The 16,298-nt window shown below is 40.4% G+C and overlaps 2 protein-coding genes across 2 annotated transcripts; both read right to left on the bottom strand.

Annotated features, from left to right (window-relative positions):
* Positions 1-168: 168 nt before the first annotated feature.
* mov10a (Mov10 RNA helicase a) lies at positions 169-10,476 on the bottom strand. Its single transcript, XM_068712485.1, has 22 exons — positions 10,128-10,476; positions 9,874-9,979; positions 9,577-9,764; positions 8,203-8,444; positions 7,849-8,095; positions 7,015-7,152; positions 6,757-6,919; positions 6,452-6,603; positions 6,185-6,355; positions 5,530-5,677; positions 4,631-4,792; positions 3,948-4,051; positions 3,715-3,812; positions 3,217-3,315; positions 2,980-3,088; positions 2,770-2,887; positions 1,920-2,111; positions 1,758-1,829; positions 1,407-1,532; positions 1,224-1,312; positions 786-904; positions 169-633 (listed from the first exon to the last, which is right to left on the bottom strand). Exons 1-22 carry the CDS (start codon positions 10,244-10,246, stop codon positions 569-571), a joined length of 3,027 nt encoding a protein of 1,008 aa, XP_068568586.1. The 5' UTR covers positions 10,247-10,476; the 3' UTR covers positions 169-568.
* A 1,436-nt stretch (positions 10,477-11,912) lies between these two features.
* Positions 11,913-16,298, bottom strand: capza1a (capping actin protein of muscle Z-line subunit alpha 1a). The gene is made up of 10 exons (XM_068712486.1): positions 16,217-16,298; positions 14,579-14,642; positions 14,426-14,477; positions 14,269-14,332; positions 13,929-14,135; positions 13,764-13,843; positions 13,531-13,609; positions 13,366-13,437; positions 13,083-13,145; positions 11,913-12,885 (listed from the first exon to the last, which is right to left on the bottom strand). Exons 1-10 carry the CDS (start codon positions 16,250-16,252, stop codon positions 12,745-12,747), a joined length of 858 nt encoding a protein of 285 aa, XP_068568587.1. The 5' UTR covers positions 16,253-16,298; the 3' UTR covers positions 11,913-12,744.

Below are 16,298 nucleotides of genomic sequence, written 5' to 3'. Positions count from 1 at the left end.
AAATCATTGTAGTGACTGATTTGAAGTGAACATTGTTAATAAACTATTTTTGAGACAAGACTGACTCACCCTCCCTGGTCAATTCTTCTCCGGTATGGTTTACTGTGCAAGATGCCATTAAAGGTGACAATGAATCAAAAGGTCCTACCATGACAATGTGCACCACAATATGGTTCAGAAATGAGTTTATTTCTTCAGGCATCAACTATCAGAAAGAAGTAGATAAATTGAAAAGAGACCAACTTGTTAAGTGCAAACAGCAGTAAGGCAAACAGCGATGAATTCCTGAGAAATTGAATAGTCTACTTATTTTCTCACACAGAACTGTTATGTTAAGTGGCAGCTTTATTTAAAAAGCCACTGAAGAGAGGAAGAGTCGAAGAAAAAAAGTGCTGCAAACTGCTCTTAGAAAAAAGTTGATTACTAGATATATTCCTAAACAGAAGATGCCAATGTTATATTAAAAGCTCAGAATAGATACTTGCTATGCATCTTAATGTATGTGAATGTTGAAATCTTGGATGTCACTACAAATGGTTCTTCATTTTGTGCAAATTGTCTGAAGTTGTTAATGCTCATTTTTCCACTCAGGGTTCAGATACTGCTGGAGGGCGCTCTCCTCTTCAACAGGATCTATGACAAATGCAAAAAGACACAACATTTTAGTTCATTTCATGTCTGTTTTGTTGAGATGCAATTATTACTATTGCAGCTAATAATGATATGACAAAGAATCACTTGAAGGCAGTCTGTTTGAGTTTAACTGAGGTTATCGCTGTACTGACCGTCAGAATCCACGTTGATTTTCAGGGTTGCCAGTCTTGACACAATATCATCCTCTCCTTCTGCGTCTTCAAAGTCAAATCCAGTGTAACCCTTCTCCTTCACACAATAGCTGATGAACCTGCAGATGTAAAGAAAAAAAAAAAAGAAAGAAAAAAAAGACGAGGAGGCCTTGTAGTCCTTGTAGTGCATGAAAGAAAAATTTAATTTGGACATCTAAGGTAAACTTCCTCTGCTGAGGAAAATGTGTGATAAGCTCCAGAACAGTTACAAAATAGACCTTGTGAGGAAATTGTTTCATCAACTACTGTTTCCATGGCCAAGAATGCACTTTAAACCTCAATAATCACATGTCCATACAAGGATCTAAACTCGGTCTCTAAAACTGAAAGAACACTCCTGTTGTATCGTGTCTGACAACTTGGCCTGCTTTGTCTTACTTCTCCCAGGTGGGGTCCTTGTTGAGGATCACAGGGTTTCCCACGACTATCAACAGGGACCTGGCTCTGGTCAGGGCCACGTTGAATCTCTGCAGTAGATGCGCACAAACAAGAAGATAAAGAGATAAATATATTAAAGATCCTGCTGGTTTCATTATACGAAGAAAGAAACATCCAACCCACCTTTTCATTTGACAGGAATCCAATGTTGAAGTCTTTGTCCATCCTGACGTAGTTGACGCTGCTGCGGACAGTAGAGACCATGATGATCTTCCTCTCTTGTCCCTGAAACTCCTCCACAGACCCCACCTGATATCGTGGAGAGAAACAGCCAAAGTACAAAATGTGATTTCAAATAATATAGTTGTGAATAAACACAATCTTTATTTCCTTTCACGTGTGCATGAAAGGACACAGATGAACAACATATTTGAATGTCTCTGTATTGATTCTGTGCAGAAGAGACTTTAAATGAGCATCCTTGTATTTCTTTCACCTTATAGACAAAGATGTGTTTAGAGCAGCATTGCTAACCTTGAGCTCTTTGAGATCACTCCATCGCCTCAGAGCTGAGACGGACCTCAGGGCCTTTTGGATTTTCTCGACCTGTAAGAAAAGTAAGCATATTACCGATGATGAGTTCAGACCGTTTATACACATCTCTAAAAACACAAAATGAATGCCAGGCAGACTCACTTGTTTCCTGTAAGGGGCGATTATGCCAATGTCTTTAGCGGAGAGTTTGGGGAGACCCTTCTTTCCTTGTGTTTCCATCAGCTTGGTGAGGTAGTCGACCAGAACTTCAATCTCAGACACGTTGAAGAAAGAAGGACTGTTGGCCTCTCTCTCGTCTTTTCCCATCACCCCATGGAAGATCAGGGGAAAACCCTGTAGTGATGCGAGCAGCTGTCAGCTATCCATGTTGTCCCCATGTGGTGTACATGCTATTTGGTGATCTGTGTACTATATTTTCACTATGTCCTGTTTAGTTTTTGTTGTTTAATCTCTGCTCACTTTTGTTTAATGCACGACTGTCCTCTTCAAATAGCCTTCCCTTTTATCCTACTGACAGTTTTCTAGAATTTCATTTTTGCCCCACTTTGTTTCCAAATGAGACTTGTCTTTCAATAATAAGATCTGATTTGTTGTAAAGATTGTTGTGTTGTCTTCTGTGGCAGTCTAAGGCTGGTTTCTGTGTTAAAAAACTGTATATAATATGGCTATGACTCGAATAACAATTAAAAGGTACAATTCAGCAAATTAATATTGCACTTCCATAAAGATTGGGGACTTTCAAGAGACGGATTGGCAAATAAAAGGGTCAAAATCAGTGAAGCAGAGGCTGAAATATCCCGACTTAAAGTTCCTTGTGTGGGTCAACATTTAAAACCCCTGGATCCTACACTTCCCATAATGAGACTCAAGACCATCTTTTGTATTGTGTTTGTATGTAAATAAACTGTAGTTGGTCAGAAATATGTCCAGCCATTTGACCTGTAACTTTTACTATTCTGAATGAATAAACTGAATGTCCTTGCAGCCACACCTTTTTGGGAAGGTGTTCCCAGTTGCAGTAGGTATCACGCTCCCACTGGTCAGCAAACACCTGCAGTTCATTCTCATAGAAGAGCTCATTGGGGATTTCCAGAATGGCAGCATGAGACCTGAGTGAAGAAAAGAATGAAAAACAAGAAAGCTGAAGAGCTTTAATTAAAACTGTAACAAGCAAAATGGAGGTGAGAACTGGAAGACATACCTGTAGTTTCGCAGCAGTTTGGTGACAAAGCGGGTGTCAAAGTGCCCAGAGTCTGTGCTTTTCTGATATAAAGTGTTGTGTTTCATCAGTCTCTCAAGCAGAGAAAGCCCTGAAGAACATCATTGTCACAGCATTACATTTAAACCATTGAATCATGTGGTTAGGAGACCAATAACTACTATCATAATGTGCTATAGAACACATAGGACAAACAAATGTGACCCCTCCTCGTCTCACCAAGTCCATACTGCAGTGCAAAAGGTGATCGAAGGATCGGTCCCAGCTGCTTGGGATCTCCTGCCAGCACCAGCTGACCATTCTCTGCACTGAGCAGACCTGTGACACAAAGTCCAACCGATCAGAAGCAAGATGCATCACTTTCACCACTGGTGAAGCTCTCACAAACTCGGACCGGATACATTCGGACCATTAATCATAAGACCACCTTGACTGAACCAGTGTAATGTGAAAGGACAGGCAGATGGGTTAGATTTAATGCAGCTCTACTGCTAGTCTGCCGTTTGGAGTGTGGAAGCAGTGAAAAGTTAATAAAAATAGTCAGTCTGAGACATAAGACATTATGAGAGTGTGAAATCTTTGGAAACACGATTTGTTTACTGTATCAGTGTGTATGCATCTTAAAAATATGCCTCCATTTTTAACTCTTTCATCAACCTTTCACCAAAACGAAAGACGTGTTGTAGTTTACTGATAAGTCAGATAATCAGCATTTACCTGCAATAGCAATGACACACTCTGGCTCCACTGCCTGGCCTCCTTCATCCAAAAAGATATGGGTAAAATGGCCGACTGGCATTCCTCCAGACACCAGCCTAAAAACAGAAACACACATTTTTATCAGAATAATAAGTGGAAGAGGAAGTGTAACACAGCTCAAACTAAAGGATGATGCCAAGGAGCCAACTAGTGCGGAATACTGAATAATTACTGTCATGCAAGCAACTTACCTGCCGGCTGTGACCATAGTTGTAACTATGATCTTGTATGTCATCAGAATTTCTTTCACTGGAAACACAAAAGCATCTTGTGTTTGGTTCCAGTTGCAATTTTTCTACAAGAGACACAAGATGAGACAATGTGTAAGAAAAATATGTGTTAATCTACACCTCTGATCAAACTTGACTTTTTCCATTCATCCTTAAATTAAAGCATTTAACTGTGAGATATCTGTCTGTCTATCTCAGTCTCTTCTATTACAGTTCTTTATCTATGCTCCACACAAGAGTTTTGGTAAACAGGAAACACTTTTCAACAATGCCTTTGACTATATGCAGAAAAAATTCTGTTCTTTACTTGGATACTCGAGTCACATCTGAATCAACAAACATCAAGAATTGTTATGATCAAACTGGTAAACTCTGATTTGAATCACTGTGATGATGAAAATGTGGGACTATTTGTTTGAGTTACTGTGACATGTAAACTCTTTTTCAATTTAGGTTTTACTTTGAAAATGAAAATGTTATGGGTCCAACATACATCTTAGTTAATTAGATGATTTGTAAGTGTTCTGAATCGCAGGATATCCTAAACTCAAATTTGTTTATGGATAATTTACCACCAATCAGAGCTGGTTTATGGCCAGTAACCAGATTATCCTGTGGATGTAGAAAAGCCAGCTGATGCTCACCAGCAGGTTCTTGGGGACGCTTCTTGGGTCTCGGCTGCTGGCGTACACACGGTAAATCTGAGCAGCATCCGTGTGAACCATCAGTCTCTCACAGAGGAGGTCACATGCACTGTTTGAAGGTGCACAGGCGAGGATGCGGGCTGACGGGTCTGCTCTGCTGACCTGTTGATATAAGCAAAGGAAAATTCCTCACTCTTATTATCCACAAATTATTTTGATGCTTTGTAATATTTTACTGAGACTTCAATCAACAATCAAATCTGCTTCTACAAGATGTGTGGGTGTGGTTTGAACATATTTGACTGACAGTGGCATCTTCAAGGCAATCTGTCTACAGATTTCTGATTCCTAAAATCAGATTAGCAGGTGGAAATAATTTACATCACATTTTTTTCCCCAGCAAGACTCGCCCACTTCAAACCAGTAAGGAGAGCTCAGACAAACACAGAAATATGTAACTCTGGCAGATAAAAGTGTGTTCATATTAGGGCTATTGATTATTGTATATAGACATATATTATTAGATAACAGTCGCAACAGCAACACTGGTATTGTTTTCACCTTTGGAGTCTGTCTGTGTGTGCGTGTGTTTCTGTGGACAGATTTCATGACCGCGATAGCATCACAACAGTACATAATGCAGTCACGTAACTTTACAGGTGTGCAGTTGAGTCTCTAGTTTTCATTATCGATTAACCTGACAAATATTTTATCTATTAATTGTTTGGTATATAAAACTAAAATGGCCATCACAACAGCCTATAATCCAAGGGGGACATCACCAAATGTGTTGCTTTGTCCCAGAAACCGTTATTATTGCCCCGTTGCAATATAGTGAGAGGCTGTTAATTCATTTTCAGACTGCAGACTAGCAACATCACATCTTGAACACCTAATACCTGATGCATAGCTTCAACCAGAGTGATCGTCTTTCCAGTTCCAGGTGGTCCAAACACAAGATGAGGGGCGGGCTTTGATGAACCGGCCACAATGCGCTGGACCGCAGCGTGTTGCTCCGGGTTGTTCTCCAGCTGCTGGTTGAACATCCTGGAGAGTAACAATATGAGAATGGATATTTACACTTTACACACTGGTGTAACACTTTTAACACTGAAAAACATTCAAAATGTGGAGATTAAAACCTTTATTTGTATCTATCTGTATGACGAGAAGGTGAGTTTGTTACATTCAAGTCTAAGCAGTTAACAGAGCACTTTGTCTGGTACGTGTTCTCAGCCAAAATAACCCTCAATATTCTGCCCATATCCACTAGAGGTAAGTTTATGGCATTTAACCAAAGAACAGCCTGTTCTTACGATATGGTGGATAAGTGCCCAGAGAGAGCTGAGGCGAAGGCTGTTGGGCACACTCGATAATCATTAAGAGTTCATACACTCTTATCAATAATACCACAGACAGTTTAATCTCCTTTGCACTACAAGTACACAAGATACAGACTTTAAGGTGGTTTGGTTCTGTGCATTTTGTAGGTGATACTACATGATGTGTTTTGATATTCTGTGTGTTTGAACTTTATGTGTACAGGCACCACACCTGAGTTTAGGCATGGAGAGATTAGCCACTGCTGCACCAGACGGAAACAGCACCTCTTCGAGCTGATGCTTTGCTGCCAAGTCCACCGCCCGATGTTGCAGCTTCAAGGAGTACCGGTTGATGGTAAACTCGACGTCAAACTTCATATTGCTGATAAAAAACTGCAACAACCTGAAATGGGTGGGAAATGAGAGGAAGGTGCTTTAATCACTGTCTGAGATGTATACCAGGTTTCTAACAGAAAAGTATACGTAGTCCAGCTCTTACCTCTTTGAGAAGCCCAGCTTCACACTGTCCAGCTCCACTTTGTGAACATATCCGGTGTACACAGTGATTGGCTCGACCGTGTCTCCTGATTTGGACACCCTGAGACAATCTCCCCGTAGTACAGATGGACGATTCTCAGCAACACCAGGAACCTGTTGGAGAATAACAGCTGTGCTTTTTGTTCATTCCAAACACTGAGCTTTCTTCAAATCAGCAAGCTTATAGAACTTATAGAAATAATAGAACATCAAAAGAAGCAAGAGGTTATGTAAAGCAGTAGATGTGTACTATGAGGATTAATTTACTCTGAGTGTGAGCAGTTTTTTGTTGCTTTGGTCTTGAGTCAAGGTTTGATCGTGGAGATCGTACTTCCGGATGTCCACCTCCATCTGTATCTCTTCCAGGTGTAGCAGGAGGTGAAATCGCTGAGCATACGTCTTCATCTTCAAGGAAGAGTTGAGGAGACCCCTAGGCATACATCACACACACAAACATTGTGCTGATGAGGGAGTTAAGCCCAGAAAATACTAGATTTGCTGTAAATAATTAGGTCAGTTTCTCACTTTACTGAAGCCAGTTTCTGTCTAGCAGCTGGAGAGAGGTACTTAGAGTCCTCCATCCTTTGTTTAGCCAGTTCCTTTTGGTAATAAGGGTACTTATAGTCTCCTAATTTCACTGTCGTCTTTGGAGGGGTTCCAGACCTGCAGAGAACAAAACACAAACACCAAAATCAAATGTCTGTAAGCATTCCTGGTCCATTTGTTGATCAATTTCAATTACAACTGAAGAAAATTGCTTCAACCAGCTCCCAAATCCAATATTTGTACTAAAATCTGAAAGAATGAATTTCCTGCTGCTGGTGAAAATGATCTGTACTCATTTTATTTGGAGAGATTAAGACGATATGCTGCATTTATCGGTTACACTCACTACAACAATAATTCTTAAAAAGGTTCTCTCTGAATTCTGTGTTGAGCAACTTTAAACTATGGGACCAACATGACTCTTTTTCTTTAAAAGAGTAACCAACCAATTGAGCATTGCACTCTAGAAAGTATAAGAATAAAATGGTTGAACCAGAGATATCATCTTTTTAATTAATTTTCATTTTTCTTGATCAAAACTTGGTGCCCACAACGGAACTTGGGACAGTTCGGCTGGAAATTCTCAAGCTGAGATGATGAGCAGAATGCATGGGTCGAGTAAGCCCACTTCTTTTTAACTCTACAACCACACTCGTAGTCTTTAGACCCAAATGATGCTCCATTTAAATTACTTCATGCTGCCCCCTTGTTCCCACGTGTCAAATCTGTGAGGTTTCCCCTCTAACAACGGATAATAGTGAGATTCTATTTTGAGTCTTGAACTGGTTTGCAATCCATATTTTTATAACTTACCCCTGAGGAGGTACTCCCTCCACTATCACAGTGTTGACAGGCTTGTATGTGACCACCTGAAATGGTTTGTAAGGAGCCACAGGCCCCAGCTCCACAGCCAGAGGGGTCCTGGCTACTGCTTCCATCTCCCTCACAATGCAAAAGGGCACGGATCCTGGCAGATCTGGGCAGAACTCAAAGTACATCGTGGCAGGGAAATATCCATAGTGGTTCAGCATGTACCGAACCACAACCTCATAGCTTTCTCCTGTGAGAGAAAGAAGGCGGCAGAGGAGAAGTTGTGAGCGTTAATTACCTCTCTTCATATTTTTTTAAATTGATGAAAACAGAGCGGAGGAGCGTTAGCAGTCTCACCAGGACAGAGGAACAGCGGACAAGCTCTGTTCACTCTCCTCTCATCCTCCAGAGTGAAACAGCGGATCTTGTGCAGAGCAGTGTAGAAGGTGAAGTGTACGCAGTTTGTGCCCTTGTTTAAAATGTGGAACTTGAGGATGAACATCTCCCTCAGACGATCCACAGTGAACTGAACCTTTCCACCGCTCGCCGTGGGGTCTGAGGTGATCTCAATGCCCCCCTTGTCAGATGTCAACTTTTTCCTGTAAGAGAGAGTGTCATGGTCAGGCTGCAGAGATTACAACTGTAACGCTTGTGACTGTAAGATGGTGTAAAAATACTGCTGATTGTACCTTTCCCAGTTTGATTCTGGCTGTGGAGCTACAGTATGTATGTCAGCACTCCCATCTCCCCCTCTCTTTATCTTCATGTGTTTGTTGTTAATATAGTCAGATAAATGCTAAATTGTAATACAAATGTTGATATAAAAGTGAAATAAGGGAAAGAGAGAGTGGGAATGAAAAGCTCCAACAGGTCCCCAGCAGGATCCCCACTGAGGACACAGTTCATGTTTGTTAACTTAACTTCTAATCCACCAATGGACCTCGACAGGTCGCCAGTCTGTCACAGGAAGTACACAGATTCCGAAATGCAATCCGATGTACAATTTAGCCTGTGTGTCTTTTAAGAAACCCGCACAGGCTCGTGGAGAAGATGCAAACTCAGCACAGAAAAAATGACCCCGGCTGACCGCCAGGTTTGAACCCAGAAAGCTTTTTTGACAATGCCAACCACTGCACCACCACGCAGATCCTTATCATAAACATTACATGTGGAAAGTCTAAATGATTACCTCCCTGTCATGGACATCACCCTGATAAAGAAGGCTCAGCAACATCTGTACTTCTTAAGGAAACTTAAGAAGGCAAAATACCCGTGACAGGTTCTTAATAACTTTTATGGAGGACCACAGTCCAGGACAGGCGAGCACTTCAGCGGGTAATTAAAACCGCCCAGAACATCTATCGAGCATCAGTGTTATTGGTGAAATGAGGTGCCTGTGCAGGGCCTATACTTTATATACTTTGTTCCATTGTACTGCCTGTTTTATTTTATTCTAATCTAAAATATGTGAGTATTAGTCATATTCAACTGTATTTCATTGTGCAATCTTTTGCGACAATAAAGCTGAACCATCACCTTCAAAAGCCACCAGCTCCAGCCCCTCACACACCTGTTTTATTATTGTCACATGATGGTTATGGAATCAGATTTAATGTCAGTGCACATGGAATAAACAATAAAAATCGACTTTGCTTGACCCAACTTGTCAAAATGTCTCACTTGATATGATATTTAAAAAAAGAATAAAATGTTATAATGGCCTACACCTACCTGTTCACCTTCAACTTGTTAAGGATTTCCGTAGCCAGCTTTTTCTTCGGGGTCAGCACAGGCTTCATCGGCGTTGAGGGGCCAGAGGAGGGTGAAGGTGTCTCATCCATCTTCGGAGAGCCAGAGCCTGGAGTGTTTGGGGGCTGAGGGGCCCGGGGCCTCCTCCATTGGTCACAATACACTCGAACCTACGGAAGTGATTTAAAAGAAGAAGAAAAACATGACGCTTTCTCATTTCTGTACTTTATGTCCAGGCTTGTTCCCTCACAGCACAAGAGAAGGAGCAGCGCATCCTACCTGAGGTTTGACATTTATGTAGATCTCCCCCTGTTTCATGTGGGCTTTGTTGCATCTAAGTAGAGCACGCAGGACACTGTGAAAGGTTGGGTCTTTTATTCCTTCTCTGTGAACATGAACATAAACACACACACACACACACACACACACACACACACACACACACACACACACACACACACAGAGAGAGGGAGTGGTATTATCCACAGACACGGCGCAGTCAAACCACTGCATGCGACGCGCGTTAACGTTACCTGCCCTTAAATTCAGAGTTGTAGATGTTCCGAAGTTCTTTTTTGCTGGTGGTGGATATTCTGTCTCCCAGAAATTCAATGAAGTCCAGTCCGGATTCAAGCGAGTCTTTAAGCGACATGATGGCGTGTCTCCTGACTCAAATGAGGAAGTTCACCGGCTGACCAACTATCGCCGTCAATTTCTTCAAGTATCAATGTAGCTGTTGCTGTGAATGCGCTGCACATTTCCACGTCACGTATTTTGCGCGTGTTGCGCAAGTTTTCATTATACGGAAGTTAAACTTTGCCGTTGATTTATTTGTCAGAACCCATTACACACATGTGGTCATAACACCGCCAGTGATTTCTCCTTATTATTATTATTATTATTTTTATATACAAATTCACTATTTTGAACGACGGCCTCGACTGCTACCGGAAGGGAACGTCTGCAATTGTTTTACATACGGAAAGCGAAAACACCTCAGCGACAAAACAAAATACGGAGTTGAAACCAACATCTTTAGCGCAAAGTTTTGTGTCTTTATTTATCAAACCTCAGCCGTTGAATTTCCCCACCCGACTATTATGACGAGTATAATACATCCTCAGACATGTTATTGATGACACTCCCTGGGCTACATGTCAGCAGAGCAGAACGTGTGGAGTCATGTGAAATGGGCGTTTCCATCTGTTTCAAATGTATTATAATCATATGTAATCTTTTCTTCATAATTCTTAAATACACATAGCTTTATTAAACGATTCATTATAGCTAATAATGGATAATATTGACGACTGGAAAGCTTGTAAATCTCATGCCAAAAGATAAATAACGTAATGTGTATTTCATGTTTGACACACTATTGATTTGTATTACTATTATTTTATGGATTACTTTAAAGTGAGTTCTTTATAAATGTTTTTTGTCCAAAAACCCAAATATTTTTAATTTGCATTATAACGGTGAAAAGCAGTACATTTTCACATAATGAAATTTGTGACCAGAGAACACTGGGATTTTTGATTAATCATTAGAGTTGGGGCTGCAACTGACAATTACTTTAATTATTGTATCATCTAATATTTTCAATTAATCATTTGGTCTATAATCATCAGAAAAGAGGCAAAAATACCTCACAAATTGAAGACCAACATTGTTGCTGTATAGGGAAGTTTACAATATGTCCTAGCTAAATGCTGACACACAGAACCACAGTGCACTAAGAAACAGCAGAATCATATTCTTCATTTACATACTTAGTTATTGACATGTAACATGAAATGTAACTACTGTATATTCTTCATTATAACGCAAACCTTAATGAAATTTGAAACAGTTTTTTTCACATATTTTGATAAGGCCACTGCCAAATACTTTTGTAAAATACATTTGTGCATCCAGTGTCATTGGTCCAAATTCCCCAGCACAACCCCAACTACCTAAAATCTGACTAACCAAAGTAATAGTGAGTTTTTATTTAATTCACAAATGGTATTTATTAATCTAAAAAATAAAATACATATACTTTACAAATTGTATCTCACTACACTATGAGCTGGTGTTCGGTATGTCATTCTAATCAGGAATACTAAAGTTTATTTTATTTCAATTAATACCGTCTTTTGTGTAAAAAGCAGTCAAATTTAGTCTTTAAAAAAAAAAAAAATGAAAACGTGTTAAGAGTGTAAAGTCCTCCTTAGGTCAATAACTACCTTAAATTCGCAGAACCCAGATGAAAACATCTGGTGTCCAGGCTCTCTAAAAGAAACTCCATACATGATGTAAAACACAAGCGATCACTATTGCTTGAAGATCTTATTTTTATTTCATGAATAATAAATGTACTTACAGTTTGTATAAAAAAATATAGCAAAAGCTAAAGGCAAACAGCTTTCAGGAGGACACCAATACTGTATCAGTTCAGGGCGGTATATAGGGATTATCACCAAAAATGTCTCTCAACAACAAGGAGAAGTGAAAGACCTTCAAGGAGGAAAGACTAAATATAGTCAGTGAATGGGAAAAGAAAAACAAATGTATGCTTTGGCTATAACCCGGAATCCAAAGGGAAACATACGTCTAAACAGATGAAATCTTCAGATGTATAATTTGGTGCCTTAAAGTGCCGCTCAGTTAATATATCGAATTGCATACAGTATTTGCCCTCTGTTAATAAGAAACTAAGGAGGTATTGGAAGCTCTTGAAGAATATCACTTATGTTATATAGAGTGTAAATTAGTTGCTACATGAAATTCAAGGGGTTTTGGGAGAATGTGTGTCCATTTTGAAGCACTGAGGGATCAGAAACTGTGTGTGTGTTTAACATGTGACTGGGAATTTGGATAGCAGGTAAATAACCAAACTTTCACAGTGTTACTAAAGGCATTATTTGTTTTGTTTTTTTAAAAAGTTATAGGTTTGCAAATGAGCAACAGTAACATCACTCAATGTCTTTGTAAAATGAAGGCATCTCCTCGTAGTGCATAACGGAAGCTGTCATTCTCTGTTAAACCCCCTCGAACAAATGTCTGTTTTAGCAGGACATACAGTACGTTACGTTGAGTCACACATGTTTGCGCGAGCATCAGCTTCTCCCCGATTTGCTTGTCGTAACCCAATCAGCCTCTTGTCCTCTAAGCATTCTGCATCTCTTTGCCAATCTTGTAGCTGAGGATCTTGTTCCAGTCGATCTTGGTGCGGGTGACTGGAAGCTGTCTGCGTAAGGCTTTGAACGTGGTGTCCGACATGGTCTGATAGTTCTCACTGATGGCCACCTGAATGACAATCAAAGATGAGCACGTCAGTTATGAGTAACGGTTACTTTTGTGGCAGTGTTTCTAAATGTATGAGCAGTATTCTGGATCTGACTTACACACATCTGTTGTGTCTTATGTACTAAGCATGGCACAATAATAAAAATGTTTCGATCACATACGGGGGCAACTCCCTGTTTTTCTTGACTCCCACATACCTGGTATTCATTCTCTGCATCCTCAATTATTTTCACAAGCTCTTTTGCAGTCTGGCTCTCATTCTACCAGAACATACATTTGTGGGTTAATTAAACAACTCAAACAGACATCAACATAAATCAAATATGAAATACTCAAATAAATCCATTCAATTATTTTCTACTTGATTCTGGATAATCAATACTCAGCTTTGTCTGACCATGGTTAAATAACAATCTTCAGCTTTCTTATATCACTCTAGAGTTAAAAATAGAAAAACTATTAATATGTTAACATACTTACAGACACAGTCAGTGATTCCTGTACATCTTTATGGCTGACCAGTTGCACATTTCCATCCTCATAATAATGTACCTGGAAATGAGGAAAGAGGAGAGGCATAAAACAGTGAAACAAAAATAACTTTACAGCAGAGTTCAAACTATACCCGTTAATTACTCAACATACCTGTATTTTCAAGACTCCAACCACTTGTGCTGTAGATTGCGAGACACTGAACTTCCATTCAGACCGGCAGCAACCATTCCTGGAAACAGAAAAAGTAAAAGAATACACTTGAAAACCGATCCCGAAACACACCTAACACCATAACACACTGCCTCTGTGCTGCAGCAACATAATTGTCTCAGTGAATTTGATTAGGGAGTTTAAAATGAGATCATTATCCTCTATCAAATTACCAGAAGTTTTTAGGCTCGAATTGATGGCCCTGGATACAAGCGATGATGGTCTGCTGGCCATCAATTGTTTTCCCATAAACCTGAAGCAGATAAAAACATGATGAGCGGGTGATTCATTGCGAGTAATGCTGACTATGGCCGTGCAGGCTAGGAGAGCATTCTTACGGTGCAAACTCCACTGGGGTAGTGCTCCTTGACGTAGGCCCTCAGGGCAGAATCGCAGGCGTCTCTCCAAGACCTGAGAGCTGACCCGCCGTCATGGGGCTGCGGGTCGCTGGCTTCCTTTCTCAGGTGGTCAAACTTGAAGGAGATCTTGTTGTGAGGGTCAAAGAAGCGACCGTTCCCCAGGTCTCCGTGCTCCGTTATCAGGACCTTCAGGGGACAGAGAAACTGGCCTGTTACTCAGGAATCGTCTTTATAATGTAGAATAATGATATTGGCATTTTAGTGGGTTCAATGAGATAATCAAATTATCTTGATATTATTTTTAAAGAAAAAAACTTGCCTGATCTTCATATCCATCAATCTTGGCAAGAATGAACTGATCCATGTTGTACTGGGCAAAGGCACTATATCAGAAAAATAACACAACAATAATTTGCACGTACATCCAAAATATAATTTTTTTACTACATATAAAAAATGAAAATTATGAAACTTACTGAGCCGCGCCCTCTCTGAGAAGGTTATCATTGTTGAGCAGTATTCGCACATCTGGAAAAGAGAAATGAACACAAGAAAAGCATGAACAAATTGTTTCCATACACATTAAAACGCAAGTAGTCCTAAAGACGTTACTCACAAATGATGCTCACCATTGAAGACTTCATTGAACTCCCCTGGGGGTGAGTGCATCACAAAATTAGCTGCAATTCGGACCTAGAAGTACATAAAATATCTTGTCATAAAACTTGAAAGAGGAAACACATTATCACAAAATACAGCGTGTACCTCATCGGTTCAGTTCCCCTCTTGCTTAAATAAACTGTGGTAGAAAAGAAAAACAACAGACTCCTCTCTTGCCAAAGCTGGTGCATGTTTTTGAGAAAATCCAGCTCATTTATTCTCCTTTGAATAACAGGTAGTGTATAGGAGAAATGGGAGAAAAAAAACTGCAAATAGCCACTAGAGCGAAGCAGAGAGCAGTTTGCTATCTTTCTTGGCCACAGGGTTGTTAGCTCTATTTCGGCCACTCCTTAGATGGTAAACAGGGTATGTCGCCCAAGGGCTTTTCTTAGCAGCCAGAATGCAAGTGTAAGCATGTGGTGTCAAAGCCGCAGGGTGAAGACATTGGTACTCGTGCTCTTAAATGGTAATACACAGTAAGGACTGTTTAGTTACAGAGATGTCGCCGTAACCCTTGATTCGTTTTCCCTTCACTCATTTGTGACTTCCCTGGCTTTAATCAGTCCGACATCCTAATGTCACTGCCACATTATAGTGAGGCCCGTGCCAGTGATGCCGTCTGTCAAGCAGACAGTGTCGTGTATTTGCCTCCAGGCTGCAGCTGGCATTGGCCTACAATGGGCTGTCCGGCTGAAGGGGCACAACAATGAGTAGCCTAATGTGACCATGCTCCAGAAAAGTTACTCCATTCAGAGCCCAGAAAAATCCCTCCCGGGCTCAGACTCTCCACCAAGCAGTTCAACAATGTGAGCTCGTGTCTGATAAAGATACTAGCAGAGGTAAATAACTAATAAAAGGGCCAAATAGAGGAATTTCAATCCTTTCATTACACTGACTTGTTTTACATATATTTTAAAGGTGCATTGCAGTATTGCTTGGCGGTGTAAGCTTTAGGAATGCAAAGCATTACTTTACAACATGTCGCAGCATGAGGCAGGGGGAGCAGCGCCAAGCCCCAATAACACTGCGTTAAGATGAGTCTGGTGCAAAAAGTTACAGGCATACAAGCTAAATACTAAATACCTGCACACTCGTCTAACATGAGCGACTAACTTCAACTTCGGATGTGATACAGACGAGTATAAGCAGCTTCATTGAGTTGTAGTAAACTGGGTGTGGGTGGTGTTACAGTGCCGAGGCACTGCCATTATCCTCACTGTAAATGCAGGAAGTACATCTACTTCCTTCCATTTAGCATCAACGTTAGCTCATCATTTCCAACTATTCCAAACTCGTTAAATCAGACATCAAGCTCAACCGCGCACATATGTCATGTTAATTCAATAAAGGGGCGGCCTCACATATATTAGCTAACTTATATTATGCATTTGTGCACAGGAACGCCATGCAAGGTAACAGTTACAATGTTGAACTGTCAGAAACAACACTGCTTTGGTTTTAGCCTCGCTAGCTCCACCATCAGACACCTTATACGGTCCGTTTGGCAATCCATGCAACATGGTAAGTGTTTCATAAAGCATTCTTATTGTTCAAGGCAAATGTTGAGGGTAATATAATAATCACAGTATGAATTTATAAAGTAATACCTTCTCTTCATCGCTGAGCTCTTCGAAATCTGCCATCTTGGCTCAATGAAGCGTTGACAAAGCGACTGTCGATGTTGCCAGG

Source organism: Cebidichthys violaceus, unplaced genomic scaffold (assembly GCF_023349555.1).
Source record: "Cebidichthys violaceus isolate CVI_PGR_0920_01 unplaced genomic scaffold, fCebVio1.0.p SCAF_17, whole genome shotgun sequence".
In the NCBI taxonomy this organism is placed as follows: domain Eukaryota; kingdom Metazoa; phylum Chordata; class Actinopteri; order Perciformes; family Stichaeidae; genus Cebidichthys; species Cebidichthys violaceus.
Note: the sequence above shows the minus strand (reverse complement) of the source record. Positions and strands in the feature narration are given on the sequence as shown.

Coding starts and splice junctions, on each gene's coding strand:
- mov10a (XM_068712485.1), bottom strand. CDS start 10,246: ATGTCGCTTAAAGACTCGCTTGAATCCGGACTGGACTTCATTGAATTT. Junction 6,920..7,014: donor CAGAAACTGGCTTCAGTAAA/GTGAGAAACTGA, acceptor ATGTATGCCTAG/GGGTCTCCTCAACTCTTCCT. Junction 3,316..3,714: donor GTGTGTCATTGCTATTGCAG/GTAAATGCTGAT, acceptor TTTGTGTCACAG/GTCTGCTCAGTGCAGAGAAT.
- capza1a (XM_068712486.1), bottom strand. CDS start 16,252: ATGGCAGATTTCGAAGAGCTCAGCGATGAAGAGAAG. Junction 13,844..13,928: donor ACCCCAGTGGAGTTTGCACC/GTAAGAATGCTC, acceptor TATCTGCTTCAG/GTTTATGGGAAAACAATTGA. Junction 13,146..13,365: donor AGGAATCACTGACTGTGTCT/GTAAGTATGTTA, acceptor ATGTTCTGGTAG/AATGAGAGCCAGACTGCAAA.